At 35.7% G+C, this 21,507-nt stretch overlaps 1 protein-coding gene across 3 annotated transcripts in view; it reads left to right on the top strand.

The window, feature by feature from the left end:
- LOC117435530 (transcriptional activator GLI3-like) overlaps window positions 1–21,507 on the top strand; it is a 123,650-nt gene that overhangs the window by 69,535 nt on the left and 32,608 nt on the right. For all 3 annotated transcript variants that reach the window (XM_059018740.1, XM_059018739.1, XM_059018741.1), the window contains 2 exons: window positions 13,140–13,345; window positions 18,435–18,590. In XM_059018740.1, coding sequence (XP_058874723.1) covers window positions 13,140–13,345; window positions 18,435–18,590 — 362 coding nt within the window. The remainder of the gene's footprint in view (window positions 1–13,139; window positions 13,346–18,434; window positions 18,591–21,507) is intronic.

Here is a 21,507-nt window from a genome sequence, read left to right as displayed (position 1 = left end):
TTTGCCTGGAGCTATGTAATAAATCTGTGCTACAGTCTCTGGTACACATTAAAGCAGAAGTGGGCATTTATGTTCAGAGAAACTTGTGATTGTGCGCTCAAGTAATATTGATATATATATATATATATATATATAAGTACCATATAGCATAACATGAAGTCATATCCTATTATTTAAAAATCTAATTGAAACATGTTTATTTATTACCCTCCTCTTTAGATAAAGCATCATACATTAGGGTATCAACGATATGAGGCAGAATTAAATTAAAAGCTCATAAAATGAAATATGTCCTGTATTAGCTGTTTGACACTTAATTTGCTTCTGAATGAGGGGAGGAAATCACAAATGAACTGTCCTTTGTTTTTCCAAGCATGCCCTATTAGGCATTAGAAGAACTGCAATTACAGCCCAATAATAATCTGTAACCTATGAATATATATTTTAGTGTGGCGTTTTACATAACAGGAAAAAAAAAAGTATTGTTGTTTCGTTGTTTTAGCACTGGTTTATGGTTTTGCAATCTTTAAAAAAAAAAAGTAAATCACATACTTAGATGTACACAGGTCTTGCTGTAATACTACTACTACTACTACACTACTACAACTACGACTACTACCACTGCTACTACTACTACTACTAATAATAATAATAATAATAATAATAATAATTAATCCTCCATATCATCAAGAGAGACATGTTAACTATGTTTAGAAAAACATGGCATTACTGAAGATTAATTGCCAAAAAATTTAACGAAACAAAACAAACAAAAAACAAAACAAATCCCTTTTAAGGTAATGATCGGTTTGGAAAACTTGCAAGGAAAATGGTACAAGTACTGATTGAAATATCTAGCTCTGTCATCAGTGGCAAAAAAGACGGCCTCTAAATGTATTGTGTGTTTGAAGGGCTGTGCCGTTGCTCCTTGGCTGAAATTCCTCTGTTCTTTGTGCTGTAGTCAGCAGTACTAGTTGAGTGAGCAGATATTGACTGGAGGTATTCACGTTCAGTGAACCAGATACAAGCCAACTCTATAGAGGCTGCTGTCAAACCTGTTGCAGTGGTCTTGTGAGGTACTGGACTGTGCCCTCCAAATACAATGCACTTACTCTGGGCCTGGAAAAGTCTCCAATCTTCAATGCGTACAGTGCCAGTGCTGTGTTTTAATAAAAAAGGGATGTTAGTTAGTTACCTGAAATCTTCCCTTATGGCTGAGACACAGCATTGTTGCTCCATATTCCATTTTATTTCTTAAAAAAAAAAAAAAAATGCTTTGAAGAGATGTCTTTCGGTCCAGTCCATTGTCTGAGGCTCAGTGACTGGAAGTCTGATTTAATTTGAAACTTTTGCTTTCCTCAAAGCACCAGTGTGTTGTAGCATTTATTAACGGTGTCCAAGTAACAACCGAAACAAACAGAAGAATCTAAGAGAAAGTTAATGATCATTTCCCACATTAGTTTATGTCTAATTCTTCAGTCATCATCGGTTATTTTTAAAGAAGGAATCTTGCCATCAACATTCACCTTTGTAAATTAGATAAGCATTTATATTGTACTAAATTATATATATATATATATATATAAATATATATATATATATATATATATATATATATATATATATATATATATATATATATATATAATATACTAAACATTTTTTACATATATATATAAAAATGTACTAAGCAATACTGAACAGTTTTTATAGCTGTAAACAAAACTAAATGTTATTTTTTTCTATGAATTCACAAAGATTAGGATCTTTTTTTTTCTCAATGAAATCTTATTGTGCCTAAAAAAGGATCTAATCCTAAAACGAGGAATTAAAAAAAAAAAAAAAGTTCTAACGTCATTCAACATCTCAGAGCAGACATGGAAGGGCACGTTCATTTGTGGTAACGTGAGAGCCTTTCCAGGCAGTAAGCCAGAATAAAGAAGCATCTTTTCGACTCGTTTAGTAGTAAGGGAGAAGGGCGTAAAAGAAGGTCAAATCTGTTGTATTGCTTTATCCTAATTTAATAAACCTTTGTCTTTGTATTAAAGAATAAAAACTGTATTCATCATATATATATACCTTCAGCAGAATTCCTGAGATCTGGATTTCCAAAGCAAAATTCATCCTGTAAAACCATGTGTTGATTCAATTCCCCAAGTTGTGTTTACACAGCTGCTACTATTAGATTTGACCTTTAAGTATTAAAATGAACTTTATTGAATGAGTCGTGCAGGCATTCATACTTAATGCTGAATGCAACATGCCTACAACAACGACCTTAACTAAAGCAGACCTGTGCTGATTGCATGCGCAGCAAGTTTGCATTTATACAGATTTAAATTGCTTAGAATCATATCACATTTTATTTAATGTAAAGAAAATAAGTACCAGTGCACCAATCCCAGTTGCTATGCCAAGAAATAGTTTTCTTGGCAAAAAACGACCAAAGCCACTGCTGCTTTATGCAGGCTCAATTAAAAATTAAATAAAAGCATTATTCAAAGTCTTTAAGTGTGAGTTTTGGGGGGTATAAGCTCCAATATTATTTACATAAACACTTGTCAGAGCCTAAACTAAGCATTTGATGTAGTGCACATTTAGCATGAAGACAGTTTAATCTTGACACCTCTTTCCAGATGGAAAGCTTTGGATGCTTGAACACTCGACAGACTCAAAGGAAATATTCACAAATTTTATCAGCTCCTATAAGCGGTAAACACACACGCACGCACACACACACACACACGCACGCACGCACGCACGCACGCACACACACACACATGTATGCTTGTTAAAGGTCTCCTTTGATGAGGTTTTCTTTTTGGGTTATATTCATCCAGTGTATTCAAGCATTAGAAGTGCCCGTATTTGAGGGCTTTTGTTTTCTTTGTTAAGCTGTTTATTTAGCTTTCTTCCCACGCGGCTCCCTGGCCTCGCTCTGACAATTGCTTTTCTGCATGAATTCCATTCCTCAGGGCCACAAGCCTCCTAATTCATCCAGCCGATTTGCTCCTGCCTGCATGATTAGTCCTTAACTCAAAGTCGCAGGTAGCCCAGGCAGGGGCAGTCCACTCACCAACTGCCTTTAACACGAGGGAGCCAACTACATTGTTAACCCCATTAGCGCATAGGGCACTGCTTCATTCTAACTTAATGAAGAAGCATTAAAAAGAAAATGTGTTGCTCTTGAAACTGGCATGTACTGCATGGCGGTGGTGTAATGCCTTAATAAGGGAGCTCAGTTGATAAGCTACCCAAATGTAAATGTTTTTATGTCTGTGCTTTGAAAGTACATCTTCCCTTTTTTTTTACCACTGTGGAGTTTCACATACTGATATTCATACATACCTTGTTCATTTTTTATATGCATTTTGATTATCACCAGCAGCTTCATAAACCTGCAGCTAATACAAATGTTTCTGTCTCAACATTTAAAGATAAACAATGCAATTTGATACTGCCAAAAGGAACCAACTGTCTTAATTCATATTGTTGATTTTGTTTTTAAATTGGGCCTAACATTTTGAATTAATTGGTCTACTATTATTTAGAGGAAAAAAAAAATGATCCTGTAGATTGAGCGAATTAAAAAAAAAAAAATGTTGTTCAAAAGCTTGACATAGATGAACCCACCTCTCAAAATGGAAACACACTGGTCTAAAACAAAAAGGCCATGAAACTAGTTAGTTTTAACACTAGAACGAGTCAGGTCTAGCTCATAAAGGAGACTTGTATGGAGCTGGAACTGAAGCAAGGTAACTAATTAATGCTGTAAAACCATGTGGAACATATCTGCTTCTCTTCTTAAGTAAAAAAAAACCACAGAAGGGCCTCATGTACAAAGGCGGACAGAGAACTATGTGTTTGAACCATTATAAATTAATACAATAAATATAAAGGATTCCCTCAGAAAGACCTGTTTATTTAATTTCCAGGATGCCCTACAGGCACAAAAAAAAAAAAAAAAAAATCGCAAGCATAAACACACACAACAGTAGGTCGAAGATCAGTGGAGTGTGTTCAGCCTTTAAAGATGTCTCAGGAAAAACAAAAGTAAACTGTTTTACCCTGGTGCTCCCTGGGGTATCAGTAGGAAGTGATAGTTGTTCAAAAGAAACTGTTTGGCTAATTTGAAGATAGCATTATTTTTCAGATCATTCGCTTAAACATCATGAGTTATACCATGTATGCCACCCTACACGCTAAAATACATTTTTTAAATCTTTAATAAACAAGCCAAAGTACTCATTAGAGAGTTGCTTGGGAACAAGACATGGTTGCTGTTTTCATTTTGCATCTGGAGAACCCTCCATTTGCTGAAGAAGTAAAAGAGCACAGGTCACTTGTCAGGAGTCAGGAGTTTTTTTTTCCCCTCTTGCGAATGCAGAGGACAGCTACTCACAAGGCGAGACCTCATGATTAATGGTGTTTATTCTTGACAGAAGCTTCCCTTTATTTATCTGCAATGCAGCTTTACTGATATTATCAGTCACCTGAATGAAAAATATTCAGTCATACCAATTTTGCAGTATAAATTGAGTAGAGTCACTTTTTCTTCTCTATCTCAGTGCCTTATCATCTACACAGTAATTTTCTAGCAGGGTTTGTGATATGGAGAGGCAGGATTTAGGTGTATTTGACACAAAGCCTCTTCGATTTTCACTAAAAAGTTGGAGCCTGCTCTTAGTAATGTGTGAAGAAAAGTATCTTATCCAAGCAATTTCAGGATTTATGGAGAACGAAAATATATGTTTTTCTCATTCTTAATACAAAACTGGTATTCTTTAAAACGCAGTCTTTTTCACACTTTTTTTTAAGGAGCTGGATAAAGCAATACGATTTTGAAAGTACAGTGCATATTAAAAATGTACTGAAATATACAAAAGTACGAAGTATAACTAGAAGAAAGATTTAATGTTTGCGGCAAAATGCATATAATTACAGAGGTCCCTAAATACTAAACGAGATGTACTTTTAGAACATTACTCTCAGGAGTCACATTAACCTTGTCTTCGCATCCCAATGCAAACGATGATGGAGGAAAAACACTGCATTTGAAGTTGTGCCCTAGTCTCTGGTTTTAACCTTTGCAAGGTGTGTGCAATTCAATGTTGTTTTTTAATTAAAATTAAAATTGAACTATATAATTATTACCATATGAAAGCCTCTTACTACACACCAGCACTATTGGTATTAGAAAAAGTACATTTAGTTGTAAACTGGTACCTACAATTGTTATACTGTAAAAAGAGATATTAATATTTTATCATAAAATTTTCAAGGAAACAAAACATAATTGCTGTGTTTTGTTTTCAGTTCTACTCTAAACATATCAGTACTTCCCATGCGCTTGTGTGTGTGTGTGTGTGTGTGTATATATATATATATATATATATATATATATATATATATATATAGTATTTCAATATGTAATATTATATTGAACCAGCATTGGAATCTATAGATAAAATGGGGTTTATAATTCTAAACACTGACAACATTATGTATTGCAAAGCATTACAAGATTGAAAAATCCTGTGTTGCCCTATGATAAATGGGATGGGCAATCAAGATAAGTTAGTAGGGTTTTGTTTGTCTGGGGGAGTGGATCTTATCTGCAACTGACAGCAGCAGTATCTTCAGACACATCTTATTTTTCTGTAAAAAAAAAAAATGCTTTTAGCATTTAACCTGTGTCCAGGAAAAACAAAAACCATATGGTTGTGACTATAGTAGTGGTTAGCATAGCAAAGAAGTCTTTTTTAAGATGAGTGTTTTTTTCTACTAAAAGTGACCTTAAAGAGTCTGCCCTGTCTTTACCTTTTCAATACTGATAGAAGCCCAAGCTCCTCGATTTTACAAACCTGTTTTGGGGTCCAGGAATTTCAAACATCCTGCAGTATATTAAAATGGATTACAAGTAATATCCCTCTTCTTGCTTTGAAGATGTACTAGTCCTGTTTATTTTACTTAAGGAATATGTACTCTTGGCTTATGGCTTTGGATAGCTGGAAAAACATTTTACTGGTGCAAAATGAACCCCTCACCATTTAGCAGTTAAGAGTGTGTGCTTCAGACATATTTCACTTTAACTGCAAAACATTAATAATGCAACCCTCAAGATTCCCTTATTACAAACACAAATGACAAAAAAAATAGTCTTTGGTAAGGCATGTGAGTACAGCTCAGCGAGTATTCTGCAGTGCTGAAGGTAGTAGCCTAGCTAAACCTTGCTATGAATGGGTGCGCACAGTATCTAATAAATCCTAAATACACAGGCACGATTGATCATCCTATTGTGTACCAATACCACTGACGCAAATCCTTCAAACACTGTTTTTCCTGTGAACTGTCAGGCTTGAGGTGTTTTCCACTGAGAACTGCAGATTCTAACAGTTATGGGACGTGCAAATAATCATTATTATAAATTAAGGTTTCCTTTATAACCATGATCAGGCGGGTGGATGAACGGACAAACAGCCATCTCCAAATATTTCCAGAATCTGTTACTTATGTTAAACGTATGTAGAAATGGTTTGACACTGTAGTAAAACTGAAAAGTAAATAGGTATGAAGCAAATAAACAGCCCATTTGTTGTTCATGTATGTAGATTTCAAAGTTTATTCTCTGGCTAGGGCAGACTCAAAAATTGTCATAGGAAAACACTTTGCTACTCTCAGAGAATCTGCTGGAGAAGAAACAGGGGCAACCAGCAGTAGAAGCCTGTGAAGTTCAGTAGGTGAATTGTTATTAAGACATGTGATACTGGATGGGTAGCAACCAAATACTGCAGTCTCTTCATGCAGAATACGGACAGTACAGAAGTCAGCATGAAGTCGTGGTGCACTTGTTTGCCTACGTAGTTATGAACCCTCACTCTCTTCTAATCAGTCATCATCTAAAACCAATCAGCACACAAGCTGACACAATCATTCATCCCAGGAGTCATTTCTGAGCCGGGCTTCGTAATGGTCGCACAGCACATTAGTCAATGCGATAAGGACCTGTGACACGTGGAGAGAATACCTCTTATTCTCACGACACACTCGAGAAATGCGGACAAGTGTTAAACAAACGTTTATTTGATTAGATGGCTAAGCAGCATGAAGTGTGAGGAGAGGACCACTGAAGTGTGGGTGTATAAGAGACCTGCAGCTCGTCCTGGAAGTGCAGTGTCCACACATTAACACAGTGACATGTGAGTCCAGAACTTCAAAAGCTTGCAGTTGGCAAGTGTGAGGGAGGGCCAGCAGCATGTGAAGTAATGAGCAAAGTGGGGTAATAACCCTTCCACCCTGCACAGCAAGCAGTTTGTTACGTTGAGACCCTACTCGGTATACATTAGCCTGATACCGGCAGCATAAACTTGTTCAACTTGACAGGCTTTTTTGCTGTGAAAAATATTGCTAACCTGCAGTAGTCTCTGGGATATTGCCATTCTTTCTAAACAGCTAAACTACTGCAAACTTCTGCCAGTTATATAATATGTAAGGCATTGTATGTGCGGGTATGTTACATAGCTGCTTCAAAACACTGTGCTTTCTGAGGCCTGCCTTCCTCACTGCTTACCTTGGTCTAGAAATACATGGCAACCCAATGAAATGTTTTAAACATGTTCCAGGGCACTTAGCAGAGCTCCTGACCATTGCTGGAATGTTTTAAACATGTTCCAGGGCACTTAGCACAGTTCCTGACAGTTGCTTTACAAAAGCAAAAGATGTGAAGGAAACCGACTTCATTGTCTAATACAGAGAGTGAACAGGGGAAATTCCTGTGAACTGAAGAAGCATGTGAAAATCTGGAGGAAAAGCAATTCAGAAGGATTTTATTCTTTGGCCAGGACAAGCAGTTTGAAGTGCTTTCTCCGCTTCTTCAGTTCAAGGGAAACTGGGGGAATTTTACTTGTATGTTTAGTTTGAAATGTGCCGTGTTCGCGTAACAGAAGATTAAACATTTAAGTGAAAAGTAAATATGAAAATAAGCATGTTTTATGTGTGCAGACTTCGATAAGTAAGATAAAAAGAAAACATTGCTACTCCTAGCTGTTTTAATTATTACAGAAATTAGTTTACAGACTTTGAAATAAGAAAAGTATATTCTGTATTATTCTGTGCAATATTTTAAGCTAAGACGCAGATAGCTATTTTAAAAATTGGGTCATTAAAAAAACTGCCCATTTTAGTTGTGTGCGAAGAGCTATAACCATGTAATGGAGCATCATTTAATATTCAATACAAACTTCATACTGTTCTATAGCATGTATTTTTAATGGTCTAACATAAAATATAAAGACTGTTTCTTTTCATGGTACAGCCTTAGTCTCTATGGTTAGACACTTGACGTATTATACAGAGGCTTTGTTGCAATGCTGATTTATGATGAAATATCAAGGTACTGTATGAACTGTGACATTTTATTAGACTAACAAGATGGATGAAATAGCAATAGTAAAGTAGGCTATATCTTGTTGCTGCCTCAGGTGGCGGCTAGCATTTTTATTTTATTTTCATGACAAAGAGAATAGCAGGAAAACTTAGAGATGCAGTATTCCTTTTTTATGTCAAATTATACTTTCATTTGTTTTTAGTTTTTTCCTCCTTGTGCCACTTGGTGGCATAAGGGCTTAGTAATGGCTGTGACGGCATGCTGAGTCTCACTGTGCTAGTCGGCCAGGTCCATTATCTCAAGAAAGAGCTTAAAGACTGTTCTCCCAAAGCATTTTTTCCCCAGTCTTGTCAACAGCTTTTAGTGTTGGTTCTTTGAGCTCTGTGTCTGCTCTGAGTTTAACCCCCTGTCCAGGGATCTAACCTCTTACCCATCATTTCAAAAAGACCTGTGATAGCTACTGAGGCAGTTCATTAATTCATTCACTTAATGCATTCTGCAGTCGAGGATCACTTTAAGCTAAGCAAAGACCTCTTCTGTCACACAGATATTTTTTTTTTACTGTATTTAGTTCGGCTTTTTCTTGCTTCAGGTGATAAATTTCCTCTCAACACCAAATTTTAAACTGAGTAACAATAGACTTTTTCATGGAAATATACTCAACTACACCAGTAGCTATTAATGCAGTCTTGTATAAAATATATAAAACTCAGTGACACTATTTGTGGAGGGGATAGGTGTTAATTTATGAGTGTATTGAACAACACACACACCCAGTACAGGGGAAGGCAGGCGTCTCTTTTTTTAGTTCAGTTCCAACCAGGTACTCAATTATTTAATTGATCTTCAGCAGAGTCAATTCAATAATCGAGGAACTGATTGGAACAAAATCCTGCAATGAAATGGACTGGAAGAGCCAAGGTTGCCTAGAATATCTATTACCGTTTTGGCAGAAGAGGTCACAATGCTAGATATAGTATTCTACTTAACAACTGTTCAACCATACTCCTGAAAATACTTGAAATAACCAAAGCAGAATAGAAAAGGTTAAAAAAAAGTTTCTTTTTGTATTTTATTTGGTTTGCATTAAGTAGGCTGCAACAAATAAATAAATGACATCATCATAGAAATTGAAAAAAAAAAGAGATAAAAAAGTTATCTAAGGACTTGGATTGATTAGACTGCTTGTATGGACAGTAGCAATCACTGAGGAAAATAAAAAGAGAAACAGCTTTTTACTTTAAAAGCACCAACATAGATACTAGTAAAAATACTCATTCCTTTCAGTGTTAGTCCAGCAATATTAATGTTTCATGAAGTGAGAAAGATTATGACTAATATTGAAAATACAAACTTTATTTTGTAGCACATATGTAAGTGACATTCTGCACTCGTCAGCAGCAAACTTTAACTTATAAATTAAAGAAAAAAGCTGAACAGTTTTGAAGTTCTGGAGTGATTTTTCATAAATCATTTTGTTATAAACACTTCATACTCTGCATATTTAGCAGTAAGTGCCACTTGTTCACCATTGTATACAGAAAAAGAAAACTACAAAAAATATTTTTTTATTGCATATGGTAACTTATCAAGTAACTAAAAAATAAAAATAAATAACGAAACAAAGAACTTGTCAACAACAAAGAATTTTCAGTAATGCAAGCCTCAGTATGAAGATGCATTACCCAGACTCACTATAAAACACAGATACTGTCTTTTCATTAAAAGCTGGTTTGCAGCAGTTTGCAACTCGCTGGGGTGGATTTGCACCCCCTGTTGCTGACGAAGGGTTAAAAGATTACATTTTATAATGTCATGGTATGCAGCATGGCTTAAGCCAAAAAAGAAATTGCACTTTTTTTAAACTTTGCCATTACAACAGATACGTGCAACAGGGGAGTTTATTGATGACACTGCTACTTCTTTGCTTCTTTAAACAAGATTATAGCAGCTGCACGACAGAAGCTGAACAGAACTTTTTGCATTGAGTTATTTAAAAGATACTGGCGCAGCAGCAGTGGCACTGTAATCAAAGGATTTGAACGTGAGGTTTGTCAGCATTCCTCCTTTGCACAATTCGACTACTGTATCTGTGACTTTTTTTTGTACAATTTTGCTTATAGTTTCAGGCCATGCATTAAGTGCCCCTGATTTCTAAATACAGTCAATGCATTTCTAAACCAGCACTTTAGCATGTTTTAACAAGAAATTAAAATAAGCCATACATCATCTGGAAGCACATTGTTAGCAGTTTTAAGCTCTAACACTCCAGAGCCTTGTAAACCAATATTGAAATAAGACTTAATGAAACACACATGGTCCTCGGAGCTGTCAAATGCCAATGTCTTGCATTTCAGTCATTTAACCCTTATTTTAAGGGTTGTGTCTCTGGTTGATTGACCTTGAAGTTAAGCAATGCGCTCATTACTGAACTGAATGTAGTCTCTATTTAGACTGATAACTGTGTGTCTTGAGGGCAAGTCTCTTTAGTTTAGCAACCAGTGACATCACCCTCCAGATATTTATGGTGAAGGGTCTGCTTGAAGCTTTAATAAAAAACTGGTCTGTAACCAGTAAAAATACATCTATAAAGATCCCATTCTACAAGCCCTATTCATGATCTGTGGCTAATAGAATCCAAATGTTGTGAGCCAAATAGCAGCAGCTTACAGCAACCAATAAATGAACACAGAATGAGCGCGCTGCAAGCCTATCTTCATTTTACTGGTTTAGTTCCCTTTGATCCAAACGAATAGGAACACTTCTAAAAGGGCCGCTGTCTCCTTTTCACTGGCTTCATTTGGTCAAAATCCCAGTCTTCTCTAAAACTATAGTTAACTAACAGAAAGAAGTATGTATCTTTGTCTTGCAAACTTTTTAAATGTTTGAAATGAAAATTCCCCCATTGAGTTTGAAATTAATTGGCTGCTAAGTAATTAAAAAAATGGTGCAACGTCTCCTTCATTACACAGCTTCTCATCTTACTGAGAGTGATGAGAACTTTGTTTTAACAAAATACCTACTAATATGCATTTTTTGTTGATAATGGAGTGTTACTGCACTTTAAATTGTGGTCACCATGAATAGAATTGCAGTTTCTGTTAATGTATGTTTAAGGGCAAATCATTTTATTTACAGGTTTAATTAAAGTCGAAACAAATTGTAAATGCTTAGGATTTGAATACATTAACATCCAGGCGAATGATTTTAAAATATTTTACTTTTTTGTATTTTGATTAGGTACAAACAAACTAAACTGTTGTAGTGTTGGCTCTAAATCTCGTAGGAAGGACATTGTACTTTAGCAAAACCCACTAACAACCCACTAAATTTTTCAAATAAACAACAGTTTTCTTAAAGGAGCTATAAACAGCCCTGGATAGCCTTGGTGCTAAACCAGAATTGCCATGTGTTGTAACAGAAAATACTTTCCTTATGCTCAGAGGAGACAAATAGGTTGTTAAAAAAAACAAAAATGACTGGGTAAAGTTATAGATAAGAAAACAAAAATAGAAAGTTGTTATCCAGCGTTTCATGACCCCCATACACTCCGGTGAATAACTTTGATGTGAGTCTTAAGTCAGATACAGCTAGAACTATTTGCTGGAAGCTGATAACTGGGCAGAAATTTCTCTCCCATCAGATTAGTCTATTATTTTAACTAACTCCAAACAGAAAGCCAGATGATCAAGGCATCAAACCCCCCTCATCCTACCAGCAGCACTGGCATGCTCTCTCCACTGCTTTCACAGCTGCTCCTGGTGCCTTTGTTACATGCTAAATTAATTGGAAAAACAAAGGACAAAAGGCATTTAGTTGGGGTCATCTTGTGCTACAGCTAGAACATAACGGATCCAATCACTGTCACACCAGTATTGCTCATCTACATGGTAGGAGATAGTTACTAGTAGTGCTTTGGCTGATTGGTTTTCATGCAGTTATGGGGTGTTTTGTGACTCACTGGCTTTGCAAGTGATCATCTGGCATTTTGAAAACAAGCCAAGGCTGTTGGAGGAATTCTTCTTTCTAACTGTTTATTAAAAATAAATAATACAATATATATATATATATATATATATATATATATATATATATATATATATATATATATATATATATATATATATATATATATTTCCCCCACTTTCTGATCTGCACTGCATAATAACTTGTGAAGCCATGCACAGCACTTTCCTGAGACCTCTGCAGCACGCCTGCTTTGAGTGCAGGTATTCACGGCATATCATAAGGGGCCGATGACAGAGGCTTGTCAGGATAGACCTGTTTATCTTCAGGTTGCAGCCTTAACTCTGTTATAGCCAACTGCTGTTGCCTGAGCAACAACTACCAGTATTTTATATCTGTATCATAATAGTTGCATATATTATTGAATTTGAGCAGGAAAGACTTAAAGAGGGGCATTATTGTTACACACCAACAATAACATATACAGTAGCATTCCACTCTGTCATTCAGACTTTAATGAAGACTTCTTGTTGTAATGTATGGCTAATCTTATTGCAAATAAAATAAATATTCAAAGTTATGGATTAATTACCTACCACTTGCAATATCTCACACACACAGATCAAATGATTCCACGACAGTTTTCTAACATATTTGCCATTATAACTTATATAGACTTCTTGTACGATATATTCTCTGATTACCACAAACGTACCTGAAGCAAATGACAATGCATTGTGCGTGAAACACAAATGTGACATGCTGTGCTGTGTTCTATTTGTTCCAGGCCTCCTGGTATCGCAAGCAGTCCCGCATTCTCCGACATCTCCCTGATCAGGATTTCCCCTCACAGGAACCCTTCAGCAGCAGCCGAGTCTCCCTACAACCCTCCTCACCCCTACATTAACCCCTACATGGATTACATAAGGTCCCTGCACAGCAGCCCCTCCCTGTCCATGATCTCAGCTGCCAGGGGACTCAGCCCCACCGATGGTGAGTTTAACCTGATCAACAGGCTTTCACAGTACAATTTTCCTCCCATCTACTACTCTGAGAACTTTATTTTCCTATAATTTAGTTTAACAGTCTTAAGGATAGGTTTTCAAGCTGTATAGTCATTGCCATCATTTTTAGATAGGAAAAACTACATAAATAAATAATATACATTTAATTACATTTAACAAAAAATAAATAAATAAGTCACATAAGTTGGTGGCAATTGGTTAAATTCAATCAGACCCATTACTACAATAATTAAAAAGATATATATGTACAGTTCTGCAGCAGATCATTTTCTGGTCTGTGATGGAATTATAGTCATATAGATCTTTAAAGATCTTTCTCTGGTAGATGTTTTGTTGGTTTAGTCATTTAGTTCCAAAACAGAAGCAAGTGGTTTAGGTTCTCAACCACAGTTTCCGCTCTGAATCTCAAATGGATTACATTGCTGGCAACACCTGTCTTTTCACATGAAGAAAAAAGAGGCTTAGCTTTAACTGTGGTCCCTAAGGACGTTTTTTTTTCTCTGTAGGAGCTGTATCAGACAGGCAAGCTGCCGACCCTAGAGTACTGATATTGTAGTCAGCTCAGCATACTGCAAGGGTTAAGAAAATTATCCCACAGATTGCAAATTATAATAGTTACTATAAATCTTATTAAACAACACTGCATTTTTTTAAAGAGGTATGTTTTTGTAACTAAACAAAAATGTGAATATATTCAATTGTATAGACTAGATCCATCAATTCATTAGTGAGGATATATACAGTATATACAGTCAACCTGTGTGTTTTTCAAATGGCGGAATCTATATTACCTGACTTATGTTGTCGTTTTTTTGCCATAGCTCCCAAATGATAATTATTAACTTTGATTATAATCAGAGTTGAAACCGGCATCCACTATTCAACTGAGTATCGAGCTGGGGCAAAACCATTCTAAAGGAGGCCCAATTCACAAGGCTTGTGGGTTGTTTAAAGTGTTTGAATTAATTAGGTAGACATTATTACTTTAGGAATGTACCAATGTTAGTACCAGTATTACTAGGCAACTTAGATAATGGGCCTGGAGAAGCAATAACGTGCTTGTTATTCCTTCCTAAACCACACCAAGCTGGTGGCAAGTTTGTGTTCTGTACTTCTGTAAACATCCATTTCTACTTTTTAACAAGAGAGACGGAAGTCTGAGTGACTAAACACCCAAAGTTGGCTCTTTTCCTTCTTTTGTGCAGGGAGAAAGGCAGGACAGGTACTTCTCACACAATGTTCCTTTTTAGATCACCGCCACCTGATCAATCTGGTCACCAATGCTAACCACTAAATCATTTGAGCTTGGGGTTTCATCAATAAGCACTCGCTGAACACTAAGAATCCCGTTGTGCATCTTCAGCAAAACTGCAGCGTCTCCTTATATAGCACAGCGCCTCTGTTGTTATTAGTTAACCCAGACACTCATGTCAGAACACTCAGGAAGTATTTTAAGTGTGTCTGGAAAGATACCACTGTGACCAGAAGAAAGCTATGACCTAATGCACTCTGCTTCAGTGCACTTCTTCATTCTTTGTATTCCCTTTCGCCCATGCCCGCTTACTGCTGAAACTATTGTTTTGAAGTGTCTTTTTGCAGTCACTTTCAGTGAGGTCCATGCACTTTTATCCAGCCTTTACAGAAAATCTGTGTTAAGAGCTGAATCAACACACACAATTGTTTGGTTTGTAAAAAACACTTTTGCTCATGTGCACTGGGTCCATTTTGTCTTCTGTTTATTCTGCCCCCCCCCCCCCACACACACACACACACTTTCACTTTCTTAGGACAAAGATTAAACGCCTCTATGCAACGATAGAAAAATCGGTAAATAAATCATCAAGTATCTACGGTATCTACGGTAGTTCAAGGACAGGCATTGATTGACTTGCAGTGTGAGTGAAAAGCGATATAAACAAACATTGCAAATAGCTGCAACCTGGGTTAAAGCCACCACTTTTGTCAGATTAACCTCAGTGTATCACAGTAGCAGTATCAAAAAACAGTTACAAACTGAACACAATCCACTGTGCTGTGTTTCTTGGTGAGAATCTCGCAGCAATGATGGGTAGAGTGGGTAAACTTGAAGCACATCATATCAAACATCTGCACAGCCGAAACACATCATTTAAATGAACAATTAAACATAAAAGGGATTATTTTATAACTTACCACATATAAAGCACTACTTCAAAAAATGAAAAACTATAATAAAATAAATATTTCAAAAGAAGCTAGTGTGTAAACAGGTGTAAATAGGTACATTTACATAGAAAAACTATAAAAACAAAATTCTTTTTAAATTTAAAACGAAAGTAACATGTTTTCTCTTGCGTGTGTCACTCGGTGCAGCACTGAATCCAGGTTGAGCTGTAGCAGCCTGCTTCTTTGCAGTTCTCTTTCAAGTACGAAATATTAACCATCACTAATGGGTTATTCCCCTTTAAGAACCCAAGAACTGAAAAGCATTATGCCAACAAACTCTCGCGAGAGTGCATGACGCAATGTGAGTTGCCCTGACAAAAGCACATTGCAGCCATTTGCAAATTCTCTTTTTCCTTTTTCACTAAGAGTGAAAGCATCTGAGCTAAGTATTTCTTATTACTTAGTAGTATTGCCTTGTGCTGTGGCTAGCTTCAAGATGAAATCTCTCCTGATATTTTCCCCGGTACAAAACAAAGGAATTGATGGCTGCCAGGTCCAGTAGAAAAAACAACATATAAAAAAAAAAAATACTGCTTTGGCGGTTCTAGGTTGGCGGGATTATAACTTCTTTATTTTCGTGATCCTGCCTTTCAAACGCCGTCAGGGTATTTATTACATGTATTTAGGAAAAGTCATAATCGGACAACAGCATAACTTTCAGACACGCAGAGTAATTTAAATTTGAAAACCTCAAACCGTCAAAAAATGACTTCTGTGGCCGTTCTAGTGTTAAAGGTTGTTTGCTGCAGAACAAAGGGTTCTGGGTAACAGTGTTGTTGGATCTTCCCAGGAAGCGGATGTTAGAGGGGACATTTTGTTGTCTGCTTATGCATTAAGAAACTCATACAAAATGGTGCATAGCCAAATTACTGCTTCCCATGTTTCCCCTTACTTTGAACTCTTCATTCATTCTTTAAGTTTACATTTAGCACTACCTTAGATGTCTGTAAGCATGTTTCATTCCCTGGATGATGGATGGTGGTGGTTGTTGACTTGAAGATATATTTTTTTTTATATAAAGCTTCATCACTAAGTAAACTAAAGCCATTTGCAAAGATAAATGGCAGGCTCTTTCAATAGCCAAGACTCCACTTTGATTTGATAGAACTTGTCCCATGCTTTTCCAGCAACTACTGTGGACTGCACAATATCTGCTGGTGTGTGTTGAGACAAGTTAGTCTTTGGGTTTTCCTTTCATCAGTCAGCAGGAGTACAGTAGATATATAATAAACTGAATGTTTGTGTGTAATGTCTTCAGAAGAGAGAAAGAGAATCAGCCAAGACATGCCAATGTATAATAAACAGAATGTTCTAACAGGCATACCACAGGAAATGTACACTGATCACTCATATCTTTTGTAACCATATTAAATAAATACTCTTGTAACACAACACATTCACACTTCCTGTATCTGTCATGAAACAGTGTAATTCATTATGCTTACTGAATTATATTCAAAGAGATTACTGCAAGTTGGTTAAAGGTGTAAAATATCCCTAGGGGTTTAGCATTTGTAAGAGGTGAGTTGGATGACATGGGGGAGGCCAAGTTAGACTTCTCACACCACTGCAGCGTATTACTTTAGCACTGAGCTGCCTGTGCCCTTTGCAACAGATTTTTATAAACAGTGTCTAAGCCTGAGATGGTCCTGCGGTACAACAGCAAACTCTAATATTCTGGCAGACTGAGTCAGACATCGTATGTAAATAAAGCCGGAATGGGACACACTAAATGTCTGGAGCAAAGTACTGGTTTGGTAATGTTAGTGTTAGAGGTTACAACAGCTGCAAAGCATCAGAAAAAATTGGATTGTACAAGTTCAATGAAAAAGAACAACAGTCAATGTTAACCTATTCTTTCTTCAACTACCACTTCAGTTTTCAGGCAAAGTAATTTTTCTCACAGGAAGTTATCAATCAGACACCTCGTATTTAAATAAACAAACTCGGATAAACACCCTTGTGTGCATATGGAGTAGAATCAAAATACTATTGGACACCTACATGTCTGTGTTTGTATTAGCAGTCACTAAACTCAATTACAATGAGTGTAATGGTGCTATTGTTTCAATAATGCTGTGATCTCTACAGCATAGTTATAATTTGTATTTGATCTCGGCCTAAATATGAGAAATTTCTACAGTAGGACTTGCTTAAGTTAAATCCAAAGCGCAGTAGAGCAGCAGAAAGACATCATACCCAAATCAAATTCATTTAGATATAATTTCTTACATATGCAAAATGAATCATGGATGCACATTTTGCATATATAGACTAGTCTTTAGAAAAAGCTTTTCACACTTTTATGCGAATTGTCCATGACATTTTATGGGCTAAATTGATTTGCCATTTGCATATAAAACTGTGTGAATTTTACACCGCTGGTGACAGCATTTGCATAACAGATATATTGCCAAATCTTTCTTTTTAGGTTATAGGAAAACACTGAAGCAGTTCAAGTGCTTTATAGTCTATGACTAAGAAAAAAAACAAATGTGTGTAGATGTTGCTTACGAAAAATGTATGTAGATCTGTAAGGCTTTGGATTTTGGATTTATTTCTTTTAAGTAGCTTTCTAAGGATATAAGCAGAACCAAGTATGAGATGGGTTTTGCAGCATTGCTGTTTAAAATGATAACACCATGGGATTCATTTGCAGCATCCAGAGTGGCTTTAAGAACAATGCAAAAATGCTATTGACGGTGGGTAAGAAAATGTAACAAGAGGTGCTCCATATATGGATAATCTTATTTCTGAAGATCAGGCCCAGGTGTGGAGTTCCAAAGGAAAGATATAAAGCACAAATGTTGAAGTTATTTGTTTACTTATTTTTGTTTCTTTATTTATTTTAGTACCACATGCAGGCATTAGCCCAGCTGAATATTACCATCAAATGGCCCTGCTGGCAGGTCACAGGAGTCCATATGCTGACATCATTCCTTCAGTAGCAACCACAGCAGGGGTGGGGGCCACTGCTCTCCATATGGAGTACCTGCAAGCCATGGAATGTGAGTTAAACAAGCTTTTTACAGCACTAATCAAATCCTTTGCCCAGGCCAGTTACAGACTTTAACACCACTCACCCTACTCCTTATTTATTAAATCCGAGTAAAAATTAACAAACATCTTATTCTGGAATGCACATGTTTATGTGAATGATAAATACAATTTACAATGTTAGAAAACTCTTGAGAAAATGTTGTAACAGTACTGGTGTTTTTTGTTCACGATAAATGTTACAAAATGTAAGGAGTTTTGTAATGTAAACGGGCCCTATTGCAATATTAAAATGCGAAGAAAAGGCCCTTATTTTCAATCATTTATCCCTGTTTTTGAAGCCATTCAAAATCAAATACTTTTTTAAAGGAATAAAGCAAGATGTACATAATATCAAACAAGCAACATGCAAGATGTAAATACATTTTTTGCAAGCATTATATATTTTTAATTGCTTTAAAAATGAGCCTTTGCCTTTTCACTGGCAAATAGGGTGTTGTGCATTATGGGAAATAAAAAAAACTGGAATCTTGATTTAATAAAATCTTACACAATAAAAAAAACCCCTTTCAATACTATTATGTTGCAAATGATTTATATTTTGACATAAAAGGATAATGTCTTTTAATATGAATCTGTAATATATTTCAAACCTTGATAGTTGTTTGTTTATAGTTGCTTTTTATATATGGAAAACATGTACAGTATATAAATCATTTACACACATCTCAAACAGTACTTAAAGTGTGATATGTTAACCCATTTTTAAGAATTACTAATAGTAGATTCAGTTTTATGGACAAAGTACTGTTTCCTTTTTACAACCATTTTGGGGAGCAAATAAAAGTGAAATATAAATCATAGTATGTTTTTTTTTTGTTTTTTTTTAAACCTCTGTAGAGATATTAAGCTAATGGCAACTTCACTTACAATACAGCATTTTAAAAAGAAAATTGTGTGTGTTTTTAGCATGATTATAATTTGATGTACTTGGTTTTGTTCTGCCTACTAAAACATTCCCTGCACCAGACTGCACAATTAACAACACTATTTAGCTCCAGTTAAAAATTCATGCACCAGCAGCTTTTAAATGAGGTACTTATGTTAATATGTTAGGTAGGAAAATGTGTAGCAGTAATATGCTAATGAGTTATTTTAAAGTGTAAATAGAAAATTAAACGCACAGTGAATCCTGGGAAGGTCAAGCCGCCTCACCTCCCTGTATTTGATGAGAATGTATTTAGTCAGGCAGTAGCTGCTTTTATATAAATAGGGGGTGAAGTTACCCTTTTACTGTACAAACTAATTAAAACTATCTAAACTTGCATGGGTATCAGAAAATTAATTGCTATTAAGTGGGAATTGGGATGTCCCATCATTCATCAGTGTAGAAATCCTTTCTTCTGTGTCAGAGTTTTAGATTAATAGACTGAAACAAAACAATTAGTGAAAATTGAAATGGAGATGTTGGCTTTTTTTAAAATATAAAACGTCTCTGATCATGGCTGGTAATAAGTCATAGCATGTTTTAAGAATGTGTGTTCATGAAAGGACTTTGAAAATTATAATTTATTAAAAGAGCCTTTTTTTTAAAGGCTGGCACACATCTGTACTTAAAAAGAGTACAACAAATTCAAACAGGAAACATTTCAAGATTACCAGTATAAAGAGTTGTTGTTTTGATGCATTCTGATAGCTTCCTTGAGCTATAATTTATAGAGCAATGCATTCATAAGAACACGCATTTCAGTCTAGCCTCCCTAATTAATGTAAATTAGATAATTATGCCCCTGACAATAGTTTTAAGCATTCATACTGTTGGATTTTTTTTTTTTGCAAATCAATTACCAAGTGAAGTCTATTGATTTCCTTTAAAAAAAAAAAAAAAGAATCTAATTTGATGCCAATAATATACACTTACAGGATTGTCTAGTTTAATGATGTTACTCCCTTGGATAGCTAAGAATCCTGTAATCTTACAAACAGTGAATAATATACTTGTTTGAATCCATTATTAATAGCTGTACACCAAAATAACTACACAATACTAAAGAATTTCTTTGCATTTTTTTGCCATGGTTTTAAAATGCTGTTGAAATCTACCAATGTCACTTGCCATATCATCATTTCAGATACATCTGGCACAGTTTTTTCTATTTATTTCTTTACATTTTTTAAACTTAGAACATACATTTTAAGTAAATGTAAATTATTATTTCTCTTAAGTTTTATTTGATAAAAATATCACATTTAAATAGAAACCATTGTGGAAAATGATGAAATGTCTCAGTGATACATATGTTAAAAGTGTGCACGCTTCTAATTTTTATGTACTACTTTTGCATTAGAAAGGTGATAATGCAGTAAAGGTGCACTAACCTCCAGCTACAGAAAACGGGTCTGACTTTGTGCTCAGGAGGCTGCTTTCCCTGTGTTTATTTTCATTTTGTTCATTTCTGTGATTGAGGTTTCGTCTTATTGGTAGCGCTGGTCTGTACTAACACTGTCTCTCCGCTCATAGTGAATTAATGATGTGAATGTCTAAGCAGCCTTCACATTCATAAATCACCTAGAAATGAGAGGGGTAATACATAGAAGCCTTTTTCTTTTTGTTTAGCCATTTATCATTTTGCACGCACATTAATAAACACAGCTCCCCTGAGGTAAGCCACGGGAAGATACATTTTTCTTCCTAATTTCCCACAATTGTAGCCAGTAGATCACATATGGAAAGTAAGGCACTTGTCATAGAGTCACTCTCTTACCCTTTGTCCTTTGGAGAAGACGTACAAAATATTGTCATAGGTTGCCACAGAATGACACCTGACCTATACCTGCTGTTTATAGTGTAGATGTTGCAACAATATGCACTAATGAGCTCTAACACCTGCATGCAGATTCCATGTGCCTGCAATATGACAGTGTATA

This window comes from Acipenser ruthenus, chromosome 3 (assembly GCF_902713425.1).
Source record: "Acipenser ruthenus chromosome 3, fAciRut3.2 maternal haplotype, whole genome shotgun sequence".
Lineage (NCBI taxonomy): Eukaryota > Metazoa > Chordata > Actinopteri > Acipenseriformes > Acipenseridae > Acipenser > Acipenser ruthenus.
This window is presented reverse-complemented; position numbering and strand designations above follow the sequence as displayed.